This window comes from Crassostrea angulata, chromosome 3, assembly GCF_025612915.1.
Source record: "Crassostrea angulata isolate pt1a10 chromosome 3, ASM2561291v2, whole genome shotgun sequence".
NCBI classification, from domain to species: Eukaryota; Metazoa; Mollusca; class Bivalvia; order Ostreida; family Ostreidae; genus Magallana; species Magallana angulata.
This window is the reverse complement of record NC_069113.1, coordinates 51,735-76,784: the sequence shown is the minus strand read 5'-3', so window position 1 is coordinate 76,784 and position 25,050 is coordinate 51,735. Positions and strand designations below refer to the sequence as shown.

The 25,050-nt window shown below is 35.4% G+C and overlaps 1 protein-coding gene and 1 long non-coding RNA gene across 10 annotated transcripts; one reads left to right on the top strand and one right to left on the bottom strand.

Moving 5' to 3' along the window:
• Nucleotides 1–28: 28 nt before the first annotated feature.
• LOC128175167 (uncharacterized) lies at nucleotides 29–24,935 on the bottom strand. 9 transcript variants are annotated; one of them, XM_052840605.1, is made up of 8 exons: nucleotides 24,800–24,935; nucleotides 13,454–13,611; nucleotides 12,036–12,077; nucleotides 10,995–11,123; nucleotides 10,199–10,246; nucleotides 7,582–7,696; nucleotides 6,816–6,881; nucleotides 2,714–6,075 (listed from the first exon to the last, which is right to left on the bottom strand). In XM_052840605.1, the coding sequence occupies exons 2-8, from the start codon at nucleotides 13,584–13,586 to the stop codon at nucleotides 5,412–5,414; spliced, it is 1,197 nt and encodes a 398-aa protein (XP_052696565.1). In that variant the 5' UTR covers nucleotides 13,587–13,611; nucleotides 24,800–24,935; the 3' UTR covers nucleotides 2,714–5,411. The 9 variants fall into 9 exon arrangements, with proteins under 9 accessions (XP_052696561.1, XP_052696564.1, XP_052696565.1 ...); XM_052840601.1 differs by lacking the exons at nucleotides 2,714–6,075; nucleotides 10,199–10,246 and adding an exon at nucleotides 29–1,403; XM_052840597.1 differs by lacking the exon at nucleotides 10,199–10,246.
• Nucleotides 21,078–23,630, top strand: LOC128175168 (uncharacterized). Its single transcript, XR_008242638.1, has 2 exons — nucleotides 21,078–22,530; nucleotides 22,771–23,630. It is a non-coding gene; the product is annotated as an uncharacterized LOC128175168 (long non-coding RNA).
• Nucleotides 24,936–25,050: the final 115 nt, after the last annotated feature.

The following is a 25,050-nucleotide window of genomic DNA, read 5'->3' as shown; positions in this document are numbered from 1 at the left end:
TTTAAAAAAAAAAAAATTAAAGTCAATATAGGTAAATATACATAAGTTTAATAAACAAATACAAATTGTCAACTAACAAGAGAAAACTAATCAACAATAAGGTGCAACAGTAAACAGGTGTTACTTATCACAGCAGAAACAATCAGCACCTACTACAAGTAATAGATCAATGAATTAACAGTGACTAGGATGTGGAAGCAGGTGGGCTCCTAGTATATTATTATATCAAAAATTGCATGTAGTTCTACTCAAGTAATACATCAACTAACCTAAATGCATTGAAATAGAAGCATATGATTTCTGAGTATATTTTGAGTATTGCATGTACAAGTAGCTCAAAGTCTTCTCTATCGATACATTTGCATAGAGGTAAAAATTACAACTACTAAGTATCCATGTTACCCCAGTAAATATATATATGGACAATTATACCATCATCCATTGTAACACAGATATAAACAATGAGAATGGAAAGGCTATTACTATGGAGTTATGGATCAGAAAAAAAACTTAAACTTCCGGTAAAAACTTTTACATTTAGATTAAAACGAGAAAAGATGGACTCCATGAATTTAAAACATCAAAGTAAAAGTATAAATGTTAACACTTCAATAAACACATTTATAATAAATATAAAAAACAATACAACCAATAACTTTCTATTTACAACCTTTGAAGATTTAGACACCATAGCACATGTAACACATGTTTTAAGATTCTTCCAATAGAGAAATTAATATGAACACTTCTTCAAGCTGAAGAACTATAGCTTCTGATCTTGAGTTATCTGCCCCTGTCTTTGCAGACATAACTACAAGTCTTTTAGCTATCTGGGATTCTGTCATGTGACTTTGTTTCGTTTTTTAGGCACAGGTTTTTCCCTGCGATCGACCCTATCATAGGGATTTTCATCAATGTAGTACATGTCTTGAGTCTTGACATCAGCTGGAGGAGTAGCATCTCGTATTGATGGCACTTTCTGCACTGGAGCCTTCTTGTTTCTGGCTTTGGCCACCTTTTCAAATTGAGAATTTGCATAGATGACTTCGTCGTCACACTTGTGTTGTCTTCTCTGTGTTGCTGCTGGATTGGAAGTTTTTTCTTCAAAGTGTCCATTTTTTGTGTACTCCCCAAGTTCAATATTATTTTTGACATTCTTTCTATGTTCATGGTTTTTATGACTTTTTGTCACATTGGGTGACTCATTATGACTCTTGTGTAAATTTTTAGAATCCAACTCTGTCCCATTAGTTTGGTTCCCTTTCCAATTCTGGAGTTTGTCTGCCGTATTATTCTGGTAGTTAACATTCTCCTGTGCTCCGCCCCATTTCTCACCCACCTCTGCCTTGTTGTTGAGATAATTCACACTGTCGTGATTCTGAAGATCGTACAGAGGAACGGTTCTGTAGAAGACAAAACAAGATATTAATGGTTGTGTACAACTAGAGCTGTGGGTAAGGATGCATACTGCTCCAAAATAGATACAATGTACAGAGGTTTACTAACACGAGTGATATAAACTCCGCCATTGCAGGTATCAGATAATTGATGAACCAATTTACTTTACTACTTATGGACTTATCAAAAAGACAACAATCGATTAGTATTTAAGAAAAATAAGAATGAAAATAGAAAAAGAAATGGTGTTTAAAAGGATAGGACAAGCATTAGCTAGAAAGAGAAAGAGAGAGAGAAAAATTATTTTGGAGGATTTTATTTTTTTTTCCCACTTAGTATAAATATAAAAGTATACCCAGTAGATTTTAAGGATTACAGCTTGAAAGGAAAGTTGTTGGCAATAATAGAGCATGTGTGATATATACTTATGGAGTATCCTTAATCTTTTTATTATCCTGATGTTTTCTTTATCTTGTTAAACAATACTTGTGAGAAATCAATGGAACATGTATAAGAATCATCCATCAAATTTTAAAATTGGTCTTATTCTTCAGGAAATATCTGCATGCATGCAATTTGAATACTTGAGTCCTGGATCACATCAGATTTTAAAATTGGTCTTATTCTTCAGGAAATACTTGCACTATACACAATTTGAATACTTGATTCCTGTTCTTACTGGAGTTCCTCCTTCCTGATTATTTGTATTATTTTTCAGTGATGTTACTTTGGAATCATTAGAATTCATGGTAGTTTGATTTCCATATGCGGGTACTCTTCACTCGTGTATCCTTAATGCATTTTGGAACTTGATCTAGCTGTATTCCATTATTCACAAAAATGAACCACAAAATTATGTTCCAACAAACCTATAAAAATCTAACAATCCAAAAAAGGGGTCTCCATGAATTTAAATGATTCCACAGTTATAATTGTATAATTAGGTTTAGCTGTTTTAGCAAGCATTATTACATTTATATATAACTCAAAAGCTATTTCTGTATTGTGACTGGAGAGATATTAATATTTATTGGTAGACTGAGTCAGGGAAATGCCATCTCTATTTACTCTTTTTGTAACACTGTTCTCAAAATTGATAAAAGCTTGACCTTGACATCGAAATTCAAAATTCAGCAATTTAAATCACTAGCTGGAATGAATAAGATAAAAAAAAAAAGTATGCCTCTCATCTTAATGCTCAAAAGAAAACATTGAGTGGATAATAAACAAAGACAACAACCCTATAAAGCTTGATCACATTAAAATAATGTCTCTGTACATAACATTATTATCAAGCATTTCTTCTCATAGTTACCTGCTGTATAAGAAAGTAAAGCAACCTTTGAAAAAAAAAAGTATTGGGTTAATGAAGACAAAATATGATAAATTACATCAACAAATAGAAGATGACCCCTACTTGGTCACCCCTGGGTGTAAGTAAGCAGGTATAGCACTGTATTATATGAGGAAGATCTTACAGTCATCTATTTTTTAGGTAAATAAAGAGTAGAGGGTGACCTTCGCTGACCTTTGCATGGTCACCCCTGGGTGTTAGTAAGCTGGTATAGCACTGTGTTACATGAAAATGACCCTCACACAGTCATCTTGGGGTTATAATTATAAAGAATTAGAAGGTGATTAAGGTCAGATGCGACCTCTATTTCATTATTTTTCATTATCTCCATAATGTGAAGATTTCATCTTTGTAATTCTAAAATTTTATTTTTCATTTTATATTTTTATATTTGGATATATAGTTTCAATCAAAAATATATATTACTTTTAATATATGACTTTATTCATAAGCATTCAATTGCATTCGTATGCTACATATTAACAAGAAAATTTCGAAATATTCCAACTCCCAAAAAGGCCTGGTAATGCACCCTTAAATTCTTGGCATGACAGGTTTAAATGTAAATAAGGAAGAAATAACCTATTTAAAACTGAGGAGTGTCGCGTGTCCTTGAATGACTCACAGTACTGCAGAGTGATACTGGCATCCCAACTTAGACTGTTCTTTACTTCCCTGCTGGAGCTTACAAAAATCCACCAAGTGCCAACAATGGGATTCTGATTGTGACATTTTGTGAGCAATCAATCTGGTGAATAATCAGGGAGACAATGGGATTCACCCTGAGACATTTTGTGAGCAATCAATCTGGTGAAGAATCAGGGAGACAATGGGATTCACACTGAGACATTTTGTGAGCAATCAATCTGGTGAAGAATCAGGGAGACCATGGGAATCACCCTGAGACATTTTGTGAGCAATCAATCTGGTGAAGAATCAGGGAGACAATGGGATTCACCCTGAGACATTTTGTGAGCAATCAATCTGGTGAAGAATCGGGAGATCCTGAACAGGTCTGTCTATCAGGATGGAGATACCAAGTCCCTCAATATCTGTCCACCACTCCGGGGCCTGATTCCAGAATGTGCTTCCCCTATACATGGGTTACACCCCAACTCAACAACTAACGGGTTACACCCCAACTCAACAACTGACTCTAAAACCTGTATACCCTGACCTGTCCAAACAATGTAAAACTCATCTTTTTTTACATCATATGTATTAACATGATTAATAAAAATGTTTTTAAACTCAACAATAAAGATTATTTTCTTAGGTACAATTTCTGTAATTACAAACAAATAAATTAAACATTAAAACAAAACAGATAGAATTCCAAGTATGTAACAAACAATTAATAACATAAAAACATGAAAGTAAGTTATGTTTACAGTGATAAATCATATAAAATCAAATCAAACAAGATACAACTCTATTCTCTCACCAAGAACTGTGCCATGGCTTAGTATTTTACAATGTACAACCTCCTACTGATTGACATTCACACAATAGCACATACTACTTCAAAATTTTGATCTTTGAAACTAGTTAAAGCTTGAGATTTTGTTTCACATTAGGCCATACCAATATAATTTCTTTTTTGTCAAATCCAACTTGCTCGTATTTTAATAAAACTGAACAAATAATATAATAATTAATTTCCTGCACCCAGATTATTATGCATTGGTTTCTGTTCTATTCCCCCTCTATTTTTTGTATTTTCAATAGCTCTTAATTTATAAACAGAAACAAGTAGAAAAAATATAACCATCTGCACAAATTTATTTATGTACTGCCTAAAAATTTTTCCTACAGAAAAAATAATTCATTATTTAAGGTGGTATGGGACACTTCCATGTTGTGGCGTATTGTTTATCGAAATAAACAATAAAATAAAGTGTAATTATATAAGTAGTTTCTTTCTGTATAATGTCATCTAACAGCGTAGCCAATGGATTAGAGGGTTTAATACAAATCTGTATGTCATGAGTTTGAATCTCACCCAGGGTTTTACAATTTTGAGCTCTCCATATTTTTTTAAAGCTATTTTTTGGTTAAATATTGTAATACTTGAAAATTCTAAACTGGTGAAAGTATTTTGAATATAATGTACTTTAATCTACATTAATATCAACAGATGTCCCATACAACCTTAATCGCTCGACCGCTCATACCTTTTTTCATTGCATGTCTGACAAACAGGAAGTTATATTGGTGTGGCCTGATTATCATATTTGTGTTGATTTATGTATTCGTAAATTACAGCTGTGGAAAAATAGTGTCGTGGATGCATGATTGGTTTTAATTGAACTTGATTCATTTGACATGCCATGTTTGTTTATGATAAACTATAAAATTACGAAGTAATATTAACCTTCTCATAAGAGAAATCGTCAAACTACAGGCCAAAGCTGTGGTAAGATGCTATCATAGAACATTTAGATCATCCCTAAGTTATTCACAGTGCTAATAATCAAGATGTTGTAAACAATTGATTCAGCTCATGGAGTCTCCATGTCAAACTCAGTTGGGTGATATGGTTAGTGTACAAGTGTTTCGTACTCAAGTTACTGTTAACGATTTGTCTGGACCAGCTGGAATCAGACACAATTGGGTGGCGGTGAGTGTACATGTAACGATTTGTCTGGACAAGCTGGAATCAGACACAGTTGGGTGGCGGTGAGTGCACATGTGTTTGGTACCCACTGTCCACCGAGAGCTGATTCTTAATGACAGACTCCCTGTCCAAGGCTGAAACCTCTGTGTTGGAGTTCTGGTCAACGTTTAGGTCCGGTTTGAGATCTTCCATTGCTTTCTCTGTCTCCGATGTCTCCACATTACCTATCTCCATCCCCTCCCTACTACCACCCCCCTCCCTACTCAGGTGTAAATCTCTCCCATCCTCCGACTGTTCTCTCTGCTCTCCCTTGAAACTTCTTTTTGGAGGAGTATCATATGGTGGGTCATTTTCTTCTTTATCCGAGTAATCTGATGAATTTAAAGCTTTAAGGTTTGGAGAAATACATGTATTGTCATAGTGATGTACATTACTGTCTGTCTGTGTGTCAGAGATTTCTTTCTGTTCCATTTCTATTTTAACCGTAAAGCTTTCATTTTCTTCTATCACTGGGTCAAACATGGGGTTTTCATAATCTGATTTTATGGAAGCCTCGTCAATGAGTTGGGCTGTAGATGCGTGTTTAAAGTCTTTTTCATTCATTGAGACCTGACTTGAAGTGACAATATTGTTTGGGACTCCACTCTCACTGGCTGCGGAATTATTCCTAGATTTCTTGCTGCCATTTGATGATGATGATGACTTCCTAAAATAAATTCATAACCACTGACAATAAACAGTCCGCACAATTTCAAATGAAAATCTTCCACAGTGACAACTGAACTTCACAGTCCTCTCTGATGAGGCTTTTGTCAATAATCTTTGTTTTAATAATCATACAAACTTTAAACTACAAGGTTTCTAGTCTGAAGAAAATCATTTTGATTGCCCAAGAAAGAGAAGACATCTAGTACATTCCATGCCAAGGAAAAGTACATAGAAAGTTCCAGATCAAAAGACAAAATAAAGTGTGTTCCAGATTAAAAGAATGTTTCCAAGTGCCTTTAGCAGACATCCTTTTCATAAAAAAAAAAAAAAAACAAGTTGCAATACATATACTATGGTAAAATCTTGAAAGAAAACCATGCTGAAAAGAATGAAACCCTTTTTCTATAATGTTTCATCCAAAAGTTTAGACTTTAATCATTCTCAATGACATGCAAAGTAAAGTGAAGGCAAGTCAGTCATTGCAGGATAATGAAACCCTAAAGGGCAAACACTTTGAGGAGTCTGTTATATTGTATTGAAGCATTCACTCAGATAGATATCAAACCATCAACTTGAAGGACAGATACTTCCAGACATATGTGATAGAGTAGCATTCATTCAGATAACATTGCAGGCTATATGGAAACTATGAAGAACAAATACTTTGAGAAGTCTATTATAGATAGCATACAGTGGGATTGATACTCCGTCGAGAGAACCCATGCAGGTATGGAATACCTGTTTCTTCTGATACTCGGGTCCTTGTAGAGGAACAGCTGAACTCGTAGAAATAGGTGATACCCACTGAATGTACAGTAAAAACAACACATGATGTCAATAGGCGATACCCACTGAATGTACAGTAAAAACAACACATGATGTCAATGTCAAATAATCTTCTGTTTACAACAAAAATGGAGGAAGAATTAAAATCCAACATATCTCACCGAGCCCAAACCACACCGAAGTTAAAAAAAAATCGAAAACTTCACTGCACAATTTTCATCACATGTCACTGTTAATGAGCATTAGTAATACCAGTGGTTGGTCAATATACAGTTAAACACAGTTACAGCAAATAGCTTATAGTGATTTCAGGCTTACAGTGAAGTCAGTTTTATTCCCTCATGTTTAAATTGACAGTGAAGTCAGTTTTATTCCCTCATGTTTAAAATCAAATGAATACCAATTTATAGGATATATGAAATTGCTAATACATGTATATGTAAATGTATTATGTATCAGAAAATGGTCTGACCATGACATTAGCTATAAGTGTATTTTACTTTAACCTTGTAAAAATTATTAAAGAATTCATGAATCCCCCAGATTTTCTTACTGAGCAGCCTTAATGTGTGTTACCCAGTGCTGAGAGCCAGGTTTAAGTATTTCCAGTCTCCGGCCACTGTTTAAGGGGTATGTTTACTCTATAATCAATATCTACCCACACCATAAGTCACCAGTGTACTCAGTGAAGTCCTGTTACCTCATTCTGACTACCTACCTTCCTTTCCTTTTCTTGATGTACCAGACGGCCACAACAACAGCAGCCAGCAGCAAAATAATTATCAATGTTAGTAAGACAGGTATTAAAGCACTGGATCCAGAATCTGTAGTAACTGTAAAATAAAACAAAATATTACTCTTACTCTGGGGGAGGGGGGGGAGAGAAAAAAAAGAAAGAGGAGAGAGAGAGATTATTGCAGATCAAGAGTAATCAAATAATGTATTGATTGATATCTCAGCAAAGTAATAGTTTGACAGCTAGTACATATGATGCATTATTATCACTAAGTAAAGTCATCAACTTTATATCAACCACTACTAAGGTATATGAGAATATTATTATTATGTAGTCATTAATACAGTCCTGTACAGGTACATTGAAATGAATTAAGCTTTTATTAATTACATACAGTGGCTTGCTAAGGGAAAGCACGCTGCCAACATACCCATTTCTGCATGAAACAACATTATTTTTATTGATGTTTGCATGGCAAGATCACATCAATGATCTAGAGAAAATAAAGCCAAAACCTGAGCTCTACATCACCAATTAATTCCTCAATGTTTCTCTGTGACTTGTATAGGATGGAGAGAAATAAGACCAATGTCTTTTGAAATTATGAATCAATTATTAATACAAAACCACTGAAATTGTTCAAGGAACTGATTATTTAATGCAAAAATGACTTTTGAAATTTTCTCTTTAATGTGAGCTACTGGAAATCATACAGTACAAGTAAATATATTGTTATGTGATAAATAGCAGCAGTAACTTACAAACACACCAATTAATGAGCTTAACTCGCATGCAAACCATCTGTGTAACCCATAATTTCTAACAGAATATTTGAAATACATGTACGTTGAAGCATGGTGCATTATATACCTTCAGCAACCATTACAATCATCTATTTCAAGTACACCACATAATGATTAATTACCGACAATCACCATTTGTGACCTTTGGTTGGATATACATGACTGTAATGTAATCCAATGTAAAGTGGATACAACACCATGTGTTACCATGTGTAACCAATAGCAACTCCTGGTTGGATATACATGGATAGTAATCCAATGTAAGATGGATCATAAAACGTTTTACCATGTGTAACCAATAGCAACTCCTGGTTGGAAATCCAATGTAAGATGGATCATAAAATGTGTTACCAATAATGACCATTTGTTAGAAGTCCAAGATAGATTAGAAACAATCAGTTTCCAATTGTGACCAAACATTTAAGGTCTAGAAATGATTAGAAATCAACAGTTACCAATAGTGACCATTTGTAAGATGTTTAAGATGGATTAGAAACCAACAGATTTTATTAATAAAATGTAAACTTAACCAACTACCTGTAAATTAACTTAACCAATTACCTGTAGACTTTAACCAACTACCTGTAGATTTTAATCAACTATGTGTAGACATTAACCATTGGTAAGTACTTGCAGACTAAACCAATTACTTGTGGACTAAACCAACTACTTAGAGACTCAATCAACTACCTGCAGACTTTAATCAATTACCTCTAGACTTTACCCAAGTAGGTGTAGACTTTTATAATCTACCTGAGTAGACTTTAATTAAATCCTGTAGACTTTAATCAGCTAAATCATGTTATGTACAAAACGAGAAAGGGTCCAGTCTTAGTTGTCTGCAGATGCAATGGCCACATAACAAGGACCCGTCTAAATGTCCTGAGGTCAGGGTTTAACAAGCAGCCCTGACAGCAACCAATGATTGGCCCAGAAGTCAGTCCCTGGCACTGCCATCTAATGCAAGATGTAAGGTGCTCCCGTCTCAGAAATAAACCACTCAACAAATCACCTCCCTTGTCAGAGTCAATATGCGGTCACTCAGTGTAAGTCTCCAGCCGTTCTCCAACATTACAATTTCTATTCTTAAACCTTGCTTGTGATTATATTACAACTATTTGAAATTCCTTATAATGCCAAATCTGATGGCAACATTTAATATATGGTATAACACTTAAAATTTAAAATAATAATTACAGTGACAAAGGGAGATAACTTTAAATTTAAGAAAGTGAACCTCATCATCCCGATCACTTGAAGAGCATCTGTAAACAGGGCCTTTTGGCATCCTAGCACAGAGGAAATCCTTCGACAAAAAACAACATCCTCTATAATGAACTTGCTCATTTCCCTTTTTAATACTTAATGCACAAATTAATAACTATGGTGGTCAATTATGAAAATACAAGTAAATCAAAACTATTGGCAGGTACACTGGCATGTGGCATGCATAACATCAGGGATGAAAATAAAATACTGTATACAGGGAAACATTTGTTCCCGGTTTTTTTTTTGTGCCCCATTTTATTCATGACTTAGTGAATTCAAAACAGTATCATTTTTAAAATACTGTGTAAATTAGAAAGAGTATCTATTACACAACTTGTCTGGGCAAATTCAAGGCGGGGCAAAACCGTTTACAAGTGAAGGGTGAAAAAACATGGGGCATGAATATCCCTGTATACAGTATCAAAGGAAAAGTACCAGCAGAAATTGTACAAATATAAAACCAGAAATTAATGGCTCATTTCATAGGTATGAACGTATGACTTGAAGACTTGTATATGTGGTATCACCTGATTCTATGTTAACTTCAATCTCTGAGTCAACAGTGGGCACTGGTACTAAAATGACAGCAGTCAGGATTAAACTACGACAGAAAATATTCTTAAACTTTAACTTAGAAATATTGACAGTAATATCCTTAACTCAGAGAAGCTGGCTAGATATGCCAGGAAGTAGGCGATATAAAAGATGCAAGAAAACTAATACCTTGAAGGATATATCCTAGCTGGTAGTAGGAAAGGCATGCATGATAGAAGACATTTTTCCCAAAGGAAGGGGGGGGGGGGGGGGGTCCGAAATTTATAATTTTCCTGAGGGGGTAGAAGGGATCCTAAGACCCACAAAGTTGTGGTAGGTATCTTCTTACACAGCTCATACCCTATTACATGGGTAGGAAACTATGCCGGCTACATTGGTTCTCCTATTACAGCTGCTGTAAGACCCTGTCATCCAGACAGTGGGCCAGCTAGACAGCATTATACCCCCTCCCCTCCCTCCTGTATGTTATAAATCGGATAGTTAGTATTCCCCCTATCTCAGGGGTAGAGAAGTAAACTGATGTTGGTAGCATGCATCATCATTGTATATAAAAAGGAAGTGCATCTCATCATTCCATTTGATCTATATCCCTCAACGAAAACCATGCAGAGATAAATGCAGCCAATGTCACACTTTAATGAGGAAAACAATTCTATTCAATTTGTCTAGAAACGACAGTGACTTATAAACATGAAAAATCTTCCTCATCACAGAGTTTCATTCTAACATTTAGCAACGCCACCAAATAAACAAAGTGAGTAATCTTACGGTCGAATAAGGTGGGCTTGGTTCTGATTATTGTATCGTTTTGTTGGGAGGTTATATTTGTGAACTCTGTGGTCAGAACCGGTGCACTCGTTACCCTGGAAACAATTGTTGTCGGGGAAAGGGTACTAGCTGCAAGCAAGAAATATTTATAAGCAAGAATTTGTTTAAATAAAAAGGTATCCATCTTGAAATATGAATGATATTTGAGTGATGGTAAGGATACATGAAAGACAACAAGACTTAATTGCCCTCTTAGTATTTTCAACCAACCCAAATGTCACTTAAATCTCATGTATTTATCCTGCAACCTAATTTAATTTACATTTTATCTCAATTATCTCATAGATGACCCAATTGTCAAATAAATTCTGGTAAATCTCAGCAGTTGAAACCATGACACCATGATGTAACCAGTACAATAGATTATGTCACAGGGTCTGCTGGGTTACTATTCTGATCAATGAAGGGTTGCAAGATAAAAACTTATTTCAAAATATATAATGTAAAGAAAGAATACACTGTTACACTGCACACCCTAAAATCTTGAAAATAAGCTGCTTTTTATTACAAGCATCTTTTGCTGATGATAAAGGCACTGATCCTTGACTATATTTCAGTGAATAATTGGACCAATTTTTGCTTTAACAACATGGTATGTTGCACAGAAAGTTCTAGCCAATGGAAAGTTTTATGTACCGTACTTAAATTGACATACTAGTATATATTTTTCTAGCCCAGATTTGTCTTGATATAATACATTGGGTCATAATCTTTAAACTGCTCACTAGAATTAATAAAAGCATCTAAGTATGTAAACATACATTAATACTAATATTCTAACAGAACTTTATAAACAATCTGCTCTAAAAGATACACTCTGGATTTCAGTAAGAAATATTTAAATAAGCTGTTTTCAAGATTTGTAGGTATTATAAAACAAGATTAAATATATGTACAGATGTCAAACGTGAACAGAGTACAATCTGGAGAAGTCAACTGAATATAAATATATTACATACTTCATAACAGCAGTATACTTACTGGGTTCAGGAGACACTTTAACAGTTCCATTTTCACAAAGCTCTGAAATAAAATGCATACCATATTAGATACTGCACCAAGCTGTTCTACATTTTAATTTCTTAAGCATTTTACAAACAATTTGAACGACCTTGTACCGTATTCTGCAATGCAAGTATATATACAGATGTCTTATTCCAAATCAACCACAACTGGGTTAGAACTCAGGCCAAAGGATTAAGTTCACACTTATTAGGACAAGAAGGACACAATGCTCTAACCACTGAGCCAAAGGGTTAACACACTTGCTAGTGCAAGAAAGAATGCTTCACAATTATTTTTCTATCATTTAACCATGTACGGTGAGATTTTGCTTATAAAATGCAATACTAGCAACCTTTGTCTACATGTTTTAATAGAGATAAAACAGCCCAGTTAACCATGTACGGTGAGATTTTGCTTATAAAATGCAATACTAGCAACCTTTGTCTACATGTTTTAATAGAGATAAAACAGCCGTGTTAAGATGCTTACCACAGTTTCTGTTCATTCTTTCCTCCCCGAGTTAACCTGGCTCAGAGTCTGGGGCCCCGGGGACCGACTAAGTACAGATACATAGGGCCTGATGTCGCCCAGGGGACAGTGATGAATGGTCAATGTCATTTTGTAAATCAACATACCTGTTCTACCTTATTAAGGTGAGAAAATTCTACTTAATGACAACTCTGCTATTAAAACATGCTAACTAGCAAATACAATTGCTGGGCCCTTGTTGTTTACACCTAACTTCAAACAACTTTTCATGACCTGTGATGTAGGCTTGATGTCACTCTTTATAGATCTGTCCTGCTTGATATAGTAATGAACACACCACTACCTTAAAAGCCAAAAAGAGTAAGGTCTTGCTCTAGAAAATACAATCAAATAAGACTCATACATATAACACTCACATATAACACCCACATATAACACTCACATATAACACCCATATATAACAAATAACACTCAATGACATATTATACATAACACTCATAAATAACACCCACATATAACACTCATATATAACACTCACAAATAACCCCACATATATACCACTCACAAATAACACCCATATATTTATAACACTCACAAACAACCCAATATATAACACTCACAAATAACCCCACATATAACACTCACAAATAACCCCATATATAACACTCACAAATAACACCCCCAATAGCACAGAAACACCCCAACAGGAGTAGGCTCACATACTGTCACTGGTCATTCAAATTCAACAACTATCACCAAGTTAACAAGAAAAAAGCAACTTATTCCTGCTCTCTATAAAAAATTCAGTTGTCAATCAATATGGAAAACTACATAATACAAAACAATAGACAGTTTGAAAATTTGTTAAGAAATAACTGAAATAGGGCAGATCAGTTCTAACTTACTGGTATACTTTTGATATGCTGAACATGATTCCCGGAAGTTAAGCATTCTTTTCTTGGCATCATCTGCGGTGTTATCAAATATGGGGGGCTCCGGCGGGCTGAGCCAGCACACATTTCTTAACACTGTGTCCATCTGTTACTTGTCACTGACCATACACCTACAAATATAACCTGACCATCTTAATCAAGCATTTCTGTGACACCTTAATTAAAGGTGTGAAGTCAACATCTTAAATTTATGTCCGTGGCTTTCAGTACACAATAGGCCAAAACAGAATTCTACAAAAAAACCCACACACAATGGACTTTCTCCTGAAAAAGAATTCTAGAATAATCCTTTTCATCAATAGTATTAAGGACCTATAACTACTGTTACTGATTTTATACCGATTATAAGTAATATTGACTGGGCAAAATCGGATCACACTGTAAAATTAACTGTATATCAAGAAAGTGAAAATTGATGGGAATATAATAATCAAAACGTATTATTGCTTTCTGACAAAAATTTGAATGTATACCTTTTCCCATTTTGATTGCCTAAGAACTGTTTATTCATTAAGGGGCATGGTGGCCGAATGTTCATAAATTTTGTGGATACCACACACAAACAAGTGTAATTGTCATTAATATGCATGCCCTGTAGCAGAACCATCAGCATATGATGTACACAAAAGTATCTCTCAAATAAGAACTGCAGTTCCCCAAAACATACCAATAACATTCCATGCACTCATATATAAAAGTTATATTTATAATATACCCATATTGTTCATCAGTCCTCAATAACTTAAATGATTTCCGCAAAATGTAAGAAATCAAGTAAAAAATTACCCAGGGCTATTAAGATAAGGATTATTATTGTAATTAGTAAGAGAGTGTTTTCTGGGATACCCTAGGTAGTTCTGGTGTATTACATTGCACAAGAAGAGATCATAAATACTTTCTTTGATATATTTGACAAAACTACTGGTTGCGAACTAGTAAAATGAACTAGATCGTTCTCGTTGCGAGCAACGAGTGGGTCTTCCGTCCGATTTTTTAATAAATGAGATAAAATCCTTCACTCTTAAGACTAAATTGTTAATCAACGCAAAAACAAATTAGGAAAAAAAAAATCGGCGCCCAAAGCTTGAACACAGGTCGCTTGGGCACATGTCCACGACTCTAACGACCGAGCTACTCAGACTCTCGCTTCAGGACTTTGATGCTTAATATCTCAGGAACACATCAATCAATTTCAAAACAAATTACATATTCTGAATCAGTAAAAGAGTCTCTATCAACCCATTAGAAAAATATATTAAAAGCAAAAAGTTGAAAAATCGATTTTTTATCTTTCCTTCCGGTGACGACCAGAAGTGACGGTGGACGTTTTTATGACCATGTTGCAACAGGTAAAATTGATGTCTATCTTCACTGAAAATTTCAGCCCTATATCTTTATTCGTTTTTTAGATCTCTAGCCGACAAAATTGACTTTTAAAAATCGTAAACGGACGATAACTTCCGACCGGAAGTGATTATTAAAAAATTGAAACGGCGGTACAAACTTCAGATGACGACACATCAACCCTTAAAATTTGAAGAAAATCGAATGAGCCATCTTCGAGAAATCGCCTGCCCAAAATTTGTAAGACAAAAAAAGAATAAAAAGAATAATAAGAAAAGTGAAAAAGAAACAATAGAATAATAATAGGGTCTTCCGCTGGAGATGGAAGACCCTAATGAACTAGGTTCAAGTATCCAATAAAGAGAAAGCTGGGATATTTATAACAATTTTTCCAAACTTTGCTTATTCAGTTGCGTAATTCAAACAAAGAAAAGTGTGTTCAATATTACAAGCATCCAATTCCATTGGGTAAATATGAGTATACGGTAATCTATAACTGTTTAACTGTTAAAATTAAATTACCCCTGGTCAATGCATGAATTCTTACACTTGCAGGTACAAATACGGCATGACCACAGTTTGATCCATAATTATCTCCTTACTAGCTACCAATTCAATGCTCTTACACAATATCAAAGACAACCACAAAATTCTCAAAGTATTATCACAATTTGTAATACAGTTCAAACCCACAATTGTGCATTTTTATGTACGGAAAATATACACAGTGCAGTACTGGTGTGGTTTGGTCAATGCTACAATATGGCACATGAAAAAAGTACATAATTATGTTTTGTACAGTTTATTTCATTATTTATAGTTAATTAATATAAAATTATTAACTGATCTCTAAAATCAGAAATTTCTTCATATTCTTCCTTATGAAAATAATGTTTCACCAGCAAATTAGCTAATATTAGCCCAGTTTCTGGTAACACATACCAGTAATTGCAAAATTATCATGGAGGGTTCTATAAATGCATTTTTGTGTACAGGGGGTATTAGGCCTATTGTAACTTAACTGACAGAAATTTAAAAGGAAGAATTTAAAAATCAAGTTTAACAAGATAAATGGTCTGATCAATGTCATAAATACAGATTTGATATATTGATGATGATCTAATTTCACAAATCATGCATTTATTAATAAGCAAAAATTGCATGGGTAATTCCTATCAGTTTTTTGAACAGGAAATAAGAAGCATGGAGAATTCGTGGAGGATGTTTATCATGGATGAGAAGTACCCATGAATTCCATGAAAATTGAGCCACCATAAAATCTAATAATTCCACAATATTGTGCCGTCAGGTGTTTCTGATAGTCTATTTTGATTGCATGAGTTTACCCAAAAATGATGTTATTTTTAATTATTTATTACTTATGACACTGGACATATGAAATCTTCTTTCATCATTATACATCTAAATCACACAAGTTATATACTGGGAGTGCATGCAAAGGTTAATTTAAACACACAATTACTCAAGGGATTAATAAAAAGCTATGGTTTACTATTACTTTAGTAATAGTAATTTGAATAGTCTTAAATGTTAATCATTATATCTCAATATCTAAAACTAATTGTCTGGTTAGAGAATGCTTTAAAATTGTCTGAGGTTAAAATAATATAGTTTCAAAATTGATGACGTTTGAGACAACAATTGGAGGCAATGTTCAGTGTTAGACTGTATCGGAAATCCATAACGGCACAATACTGTTGAATCATTAAAATTCGTGGTGGGTCAATTTTCGTGGTATTCGTGGGTATCCCTCCCCCACGAATTTACATCCTTAACGAAAACAAATTTAGAAAGAGTTATCTTTCTTACTGAAACTGAAAACCGACGAATCCACGAAATAACATCCCCACGAATAAGCAAAAAACCCATAACCACGAAAATTGACCCCCAGGAAATTAAATGATACCACAGTATTATAGACTTCCACATTTCTGTTACTTAGTACATAATCATTTTGTTTTATATATTATCAATAAATATTAGCATGATATGAGATGTTTCAAATTCGTGAAAAGGGGGGCAGACATTGCATTTATTGAATATGGTCCTTTGATGTCAAGATGTGTGCATTTATTTAATTTAACCTGAAGGACGTTACCTTAATAACAGTAAAGGTTTTGACAAGCCCAGAATCCAGAACTTGGGAAATAATAATATTTTCAAAAACCCTATGATGTATTCAAATCTGGTATGGATGATCCGTGAAAATGATAGGCACAGGTGATATTTGTCAGAATTCCCACGGAATCAAAATGTCACTTTCACAATAATAATGTTATGCGTTTAAATCCCAAGTGTTCTATTAGAGCGTACGCTGTTGTCAATATACACCCTCGCTGATCAGACGATGTGATGAGGAGTGTCTGTCTGAATCATCTCCCACAAGACAACAAGAATCATACCTTATACAGAACAATATCACGGGAGGGGGCGCTACTAAAAGTCACGGGTCCAAGTATACAGCTCATATATATACTCAACGTGCCAGTCCAACAGTTCAAAGTTTTCACTTGTCGACATCTTCAATCTTGCTTATTCTGACAACGCAGGTCATACAAAAATTGGTGTCGATTAACCGTAATATTTTGGACCCCCCCCCCCCCCCAACAGATAAAAGCAACCCACAATCAACGGTCACATAATAAACCACTTTCATCAAATAAATCAAACCAGTCCCTACCTGACTATGTTAATAAAAGTTCCACCAATACATCATACACAGAACTTAACCAGGAAGTTGACATGCAGCGCTACATCTTCCTGATTACGTACGATGTTCTTGTATCCGGAAAGATGGCGGGATACTACATGGTTACCTGTATAACTTGTTTTAATGATATTCTATGAACTTCAACCCGAGATCTATGATCTCGATGATGGATCGTTCGCTAAGGGCGCATCAGATTTGTAAGTCCGACTCTGGCTACGACCATGGATTATGTACGACAAAGTTATACGAGTACAGGACTAACGTTCCTTTCACGCGTGTACACAGCACAATTTTAGTAAATTCTTAGTAACAATTTAACACATTCTGTTTCCTTTCATTAGTGTAAAGTATAGCCTGTTCATTAAAGTATCAGCGGTCCAGGTTATTGTACATGCATGCTATATACAGATATAGTCCTTTTTCCATCCTTGTCACTGTTAATGTAACAGACCGCCTATAGGTAGATCTTTTTTTTTTTTTTTACAGGAGTATAGATCTACCACCTGCAAAACATACCGCCCTAGGGCGCCGGTGATCATCCGAGTGTAACGTTACACAGCCAGATTCTCATTAGTGTCACAAAATGCAATTTCTGCACAGTATACTTTGATTTAAAGAGACTGGTTTTTTTTAAAGACAAGTTTCTGTATGACTTCACACAATTACTAAGTATTCATACATTTTATTGACACTCAACTTCTAAATACCCTAGCACATCACTGCATGCAAACTTTAATTAATTTAAATGTAAGCATTTGTAAACTTGTTTCCCAAACAAATAACCATAATTTCAGATGGATTTATTAGCAGTTTTATTTTAAAATTACCTTTAAGGTGGTATGGGACATCTGTCGATATCAATGTGGATTAAAGTACATTATAATTAAAATACTTTTAGCAGTTAAGAATTTTCAAATTTTACAATATTTATACAAAAATAGCTTTTAAAAATATTTGGAGACTTATAAATTGTAAAACCCCCGCAGGATTTGAACTCATGACTTAGGATTCGTAGTAAACCCTCAAAACCACTGCGCTACCCTGATACGTGAAAAAATTGGGAAAGAAACTACTTATATAATTACACTTGGTTTTATTGTTTATTTTGATAAACAATACATCACAACATGGAAGTGTCCCATACCACCTTAAAATTGAATGGATCAATGAACTTGTAGCAGCAAAATTTCACATTCTTAACCTTACCACAAACACAACATTCTCTGAATTAAATACTGTAATTATCCTAGAACATGAGATGTAATGGTTTGTTGTTTTGTTAACTCTAAAATTCCCGTTTGAATACATAAATAAACAGAGGCCCATGGAACAAATGTCTAACCTGGCAAGTGTATTACTCAGTAATTTTTTGTTTTATTTATAAATTGACCACAAGGGGGTAGAAACATATATTAAGCTTATTCATACTAACTAGCCTCAATATTAATTCAATTTTTTTTTCTAAATATTAATTTACTTGGTGTAATTTGATATAGTTTTCGACCCGAGCCCAAATATAGCTTATACTTCGAGACATTTATGTTATTCCACAATATAACATCATTTTTACGCATCAAACGAGATATTTTCAACAATTTTCGCTGAATATCTGCAGTTGAAACTATCACACCATGGCGTCAACCAAGCAAAAAGATGACGTCACAATACAAATGAAACGCTGCGCGAAAGCGTGCGTACTCGTTCTGTACTCGGCCTCATTAAATACCTCATCCCAATTTTCTCTATTTCCTCTTTTCCCACTGGAACGAAGCTTGAAATCCAAGAGTGCTATGAAGTCACCCTAGTAAATCTAACGATCAAAATGTGAAATATTTACCACAATGCTCATGGCAACAGACAACAAACATAGGCGTCGGAACGGGGGGGGGGGGGGGGGGGCTAAGCCCCCCCCCCTTTTTTTTGCAAAGTTAGACCTAACCATTAGATACATAGCATAATAGAGAGTTCAGCTCCCCTACTTTTTCTCGAAGCAAACATAATTGATCTGAAATTGACCTTGAATAGATTGAAATTTTGAGAAGTTGGAGTTATAGGTATATATTCAGTGTGTGCCAGAAATACACCGGGAGGTCCATGGATGGAGGTATATATTCAGTGTGTGCAGAAATACAACGAGGAGGTCCATGGATGGAGGTACAATTCAGTGTGTGCCAGAAATACAACATGGAGGTCTATGGATGGAGGTACAATTCAGTGGGTGCAGAAATACAAGGAGGAGGTCCATGGATGGAGGTACAATTCAGTGTGTGCAGAAATACAACATGGAGGTCCATAGATTCAGTGTGTGCCAGAAATATAATGTGGAGGTTCATGGATGGAGGTACAATTCAGTGTGTGCCAGAAATACAACGTGTAGGTCCATGGATGGAGGTACAATTCAGTGTGTGCCAGAAATACAATGCAGAGGTTCATGGATGGAGGTACAATTCAGTGTGTGCCAGAAATACAACGCGGAGGTCCATGGATGGAGGAACAATTCAGTGTGTGCCAGAAATACAACGTGGAGGTCCATGGATGGAGGTACAATTCAGTGTGTGCCAGAAATACAACGGGGAGGTTCATGGATGGAGGTACAATTCAGTGTGTGCCAGATATACAACGGGGAGGTTCATGGACAGAGGTACAATTCAATGTGTGCCAGAAATACAACGTTGAGGTCCATGGATGGAGGTACAATTCAGTGTGTACCAGAAATATAATGTGGAGGTTCATTGATGGAGGTACAATTCAGTGTGTGCCAGAAATACAACTTGGAGGTTCATGGATGGAGGTACAATTCAGTGTGTGCCAGAAATACAACGTGGAGGTTCATGGATGGAGGTACAATTTAGTGTGTGCCAGAAATACAACGTGGAGGTTCATGGATGGAGGTACAATTTAGTGTGTGCCAGAAATACAACATGGAGGTCCATGGATGGAGGTACAATTTAGTGTGTGCCAGAAATACAACGTGGAGGTTCATGGATGGAGGTACAATTTAGTGTGTGCCAGATATATAACGTGGAGGTTCATGGATGAAAGTACAATTTAGTGTGTGCCAGATATATAACGTGGAGGTTCATGGATGAAAGTACAATTTAGTGTGTGCCAGAAATACAACATGGAGGTTCATGGATGGAGGTACAATTTAGTGTGTGCCAGATATATAACGTGGAGGTTCATGGATGAAAGTACAATTCAGTGTGTGCCAGAAATATAATGTGGAGGTTCATTGATGGAGGTACAATTCAGTGTGTGCAGAAATACAACATGGAGGTCCATGGATTCAGTGTGTGCCAGAAATACAAGGAGAAGGTCCATGGATGGAGGTACAATTCAGTGTGTGCAGAAATACAACATGGAGGTCCATAGATTCAGTGTGTGCCAGAAATACAACGTGGAGGTCCATGGATGGAGGAACAATTCATTGTGTGCCAGAAATACAACATGGAGGTTCATGGATGGAGGTACAATTCAGTGTGTGCCAGAAATACAACATGGAGGTCCATAGATTCAGTGTGTGCCAGAAATACAATGTGGAGGTCCATGGATGGAGGAACAATTCATTGTGTGCCAGAAATACAACGTGGAGGTCCATGGATGGAGGTACAATTCAGTGTGTGCCAGAAATACAACATGGAGGTTCATGGATGGAGGTACAATTCAGTGTGTGCCAGAAATACGTGGAGGTCCATGGATGGAGGTACAATTCAGTGTGTGCAGAAATACAACATGGAGGTTCATGGATGGAGGTACAATTCAGTGTGTGCAGAAATACAACGTGGAGGTTCATGGATAGAGGTACAATTCAGTGTGTGCCAGAAATACACCGGGAGGTCCATAGATGGAGGTACAATGACAAGTCATGACACAGCGGAAGGTTAATATTTATTTCAAATCAGACTGAGGAAGAAGACTTCCTGAATACATGCCCATAACAGGGAAGGAAGTCATCCCTTCATTAATAGATAGACAAGGTACAACAGTTATACTCTGCTGGAATAAAAGATAGAACATATTTCTCCTATTCATATCACAACAACAACTGTCTTTTTTAATAGTATTAAAGGTAGATTGTTTTGTTCCACTAAAACATGACCTGCTCCAAATAGTATTGTATGTTCTTTCATTTTGAAAGTCATGATCTACTTGATATGAGTATATCCTAGGTAATTATAATTATTGTTACATCTGATAGAAAGCTATGGTCTTTTAAAGCCATATGAGCTGAAATTTTCATGTTGGAATATTTTATACTAAAATTCTAATAAATACGTAACTTCTGTTCATATTTTGGAGAAAGTGCTATTTAGAAGCTATGATTGGAGCAAATTTACTAATTGTTGTCATTTACATAAAATAGTTTGCTATATTTTTCATTGTACAGGAATCTTTTTAATTATAAAATTTAACAATTTGATTTCATCTATTTTATCCTATTTAGGAAGATTTAGTTTATACACAGAATTATCATATTAGCATGTTTAAGCAGCAAAAAAATGAAGTTCTAAAAAATACAGCTAATTTTGCTCAACAAGAATCATCAAAACATAGGTCTCTGAATCTACATAGGTACTGTGGAATCATCATTGTTTGTGGAGGACCACTGAATCTACATAGGTACTGTGGAATCATCATTGTTTGTGGAGGACCACTGAATCTACATAGGTACTGTGGAATCATCATTGTTTGTGGAGGACCACTGAATCTACATAGGTACTGTGGAATCATCATTGTTTGTGGAGGACCACTGAATCTACATAGGTACTGTGGAATCATCATTGTTTGTGGAGGACCACTGAATCTACATAAGTACTGTGGAATCATCATTGTTTGTGGAGGACCACTGAATCTACATAGGTACTGTGGAATCATCATTGTTTGTGGAGGACCACTGAATCTACATAAGTACTGTAGAATCATCATTGTTACAAAAGTCTCTGAATCTACATAGGTACTGTGGAATCATCATTGTTTGTGGAGGACCACTGAATCTACATAGGTACTGTGGAATCATCATCGTTTGTGGAGGACCACTGAATCTACATAGGTACTGTGGAATCATCATCGTTTGTGGAGGACCACTGAATCTACATAGGTACTGTGGAATCATCATCGTTTGTGGAGGACCACTGAATCTACATAGGTACTGTGGAATCATCATCGTTTGTGGAGGACCACTGAATCTACATAGGTACTGTGGAATCATCATTGTTTGTGGAGGACCAATGTTCGTGGCCTTCATGGGTAACCCTGGCCCACGAATTTACATCCCCCACAAACCTATAAACAAACATTTGTTTAACAGTTTTGAAAATTACCCTGATAATTCTATCAATGAAATTACGTCCCCACAAACCAGGAACATTTCGGTTACCCCCATGAATAACAAGAGGTCCATGGGCTACATGTCTCACCCGAGCAACAATAGGTATGATAATAGCAGTTTAATGGAGTCATAATATGGTATAATACATGTAGATCCTGTATAAATAAAAATCCATTTCCCCCCTTGGATATTCCTATGTTTATAATCATGTCCCTTTTCTAATAGTCATATCACATGTTGAGCATTGCAGTTCTAAAGAAAGATCCTAAAGAATTGTTTATATATGGGATATAAATCTACATCAAACTCTTAACCCCTTGTGTGGCCCAAGAATCGTCAAGACGCCAAAGTCAAAACAGTTTTTAAAAATCAGCAATATGTCAAAATGCCTGTATTAGTTAAAACCATATGTGATAACATTTCAGTTTTTGTCAATAATTGTAAAGCTTTCCTTTGTAAAATTGGATCCGCAATGTAGATCCACCCTACTCCTCAAGATTTTGATTTTAAGGAATTTGAATCTACACTATCTGAGGTTGCTTTCAATAAAGTTACAGCTTTTCTATATTTATTCCTATGTAAAAATTTGACCCTCATTCGGGGGTATTGATTTTCTCAACTTTGAATCTACACTACCTAAGGATGCTTCCACATAAGTTTCAGCTTTCCTAGCTGATTTGTTTCTGAGAAGAAGATATTTAAAGATTTACTCTATATATTCCTATTATGTAAAAAATTCAACCCTGCATTGTGGACACACCCCACCCCACAGGGTTGTGATTTTCACAACTTTAAATCTACATTACCTGAGGATGCTTACACATAAGTTTGAGCTTTTCTGGCCAAATTGTTCTTGAGAAGGAAATTTTTGAAAATTTCTCAAAATTTTTCCATAATTTCTAATTATCCCCCCCTTGTAAAATGGGATGATCCTTAATTTTCATGACATTGAATCCCATTGCCTAAAGGTGCTTTGTGCCATGTTTGGTTGAAATTGGCCAATTGTTCTGGAGAAGATGTTGAAAATGTGAAAAGTTCACTGACAGACAGTTGGACGGACAGAGGGCAGACAAAATGTGATCAGAAAAGCTCACTTGAGCCCCCAGCTCAGGTGAGCTAAAATGATTCCACAGTATACTAAAGCTGTGTGAGGCATAGTTGAACTGTAGACTTGAATTGAAAAACTGCAAAGCTGTATTGTCAACAGGCAGATGCAGATGCCCCCCCCCCCAAACATCATGCTACACAAGGCCAAAAGAAAAAGTTACAAAACCCCTACCCCCCCCCCCCCCCCCCCCCCCCCCTCCTCACCTTAGAAGAAAAAAATGTGCATTTTCCACGCAACAAAACACAAGATGGTGAAAGCTGCAGATAAAACACCTGGTAAGCCCCTGGCCCCTCCCCAAACAAACCCAATAAATACCCAGGTACTTCTTTAACAATCAAAGTTTAACGAGCAGGTACATATCATACAATAAAAAGAATGAAATAAGTATCATATTTAAAACAACAATAAAAAAGATCTGTTTGTCGAAAATAGCTGTCAACATTTGTTTGGTGAAATTGTCAAACACTGTAGATCAACAATCAATAAATATAATGCACCCTGTCATATTTATACTAGGTTAGCTAAATGGCATCAAATGAGTCTGATATAAGCAAAACAAACTTGATAAGTCTTGTTTTGAACTTATCCCTTTTTTACTGTTCATCAACATCAGTTTTCTATATTATGTACAGTATCTAAATAATTATGTACACAAATATATACAATTCTTGGGCGAAAACAGTAACAAAAGATCCTAAAATGTCAGCCATATTGTATACTGGACTAAAATTGTTTCTTATGGAGTTTTGAATTTATACATTTATAAAAGGAAAACTTGATACAAACCCTAATAAAATGAAGCGTACTCCACAAAATGGTGGGAATCCATGTCATTAAAATTCTTTAAAAAATTTGCCTTTTCCCTTCATAAACTTGAACAACTTCCTAGTGTAGGATCTACATCTCACCACATCCCCTAACCACTCACGCCCTCCAACACTAATACTTAAAATCTCCTCTTAAAACTGTTCTACACTTAAAACAAATAATAGTCATTAACTTGTGATCAATAGTACATATAACTAATGAGGGAAAAC

Coding starts and splice junctions, on each gene's coding strand:
- LOC128175167 (XM_052840605.1), bottom strand. CDS start 13,586: ATGGACACAGTGTTAAGAAATGTGTGCTGGCTCAGCCCGCCGGAGCCC. Junction 12,078..13,453: donor AGCATATCAAAAGTATACCA/GTAAGTTAGAAC, acceptor ATTTTATTTCAG/AGCTTTGTGAAAATGGAACT. Junction 7,697..10,198: donor TGAAGTTAACATAGAATCAG/GTGATACCACAT, acceptor TTTATTTTACAG/TTACTACAGATTCTGGATCC.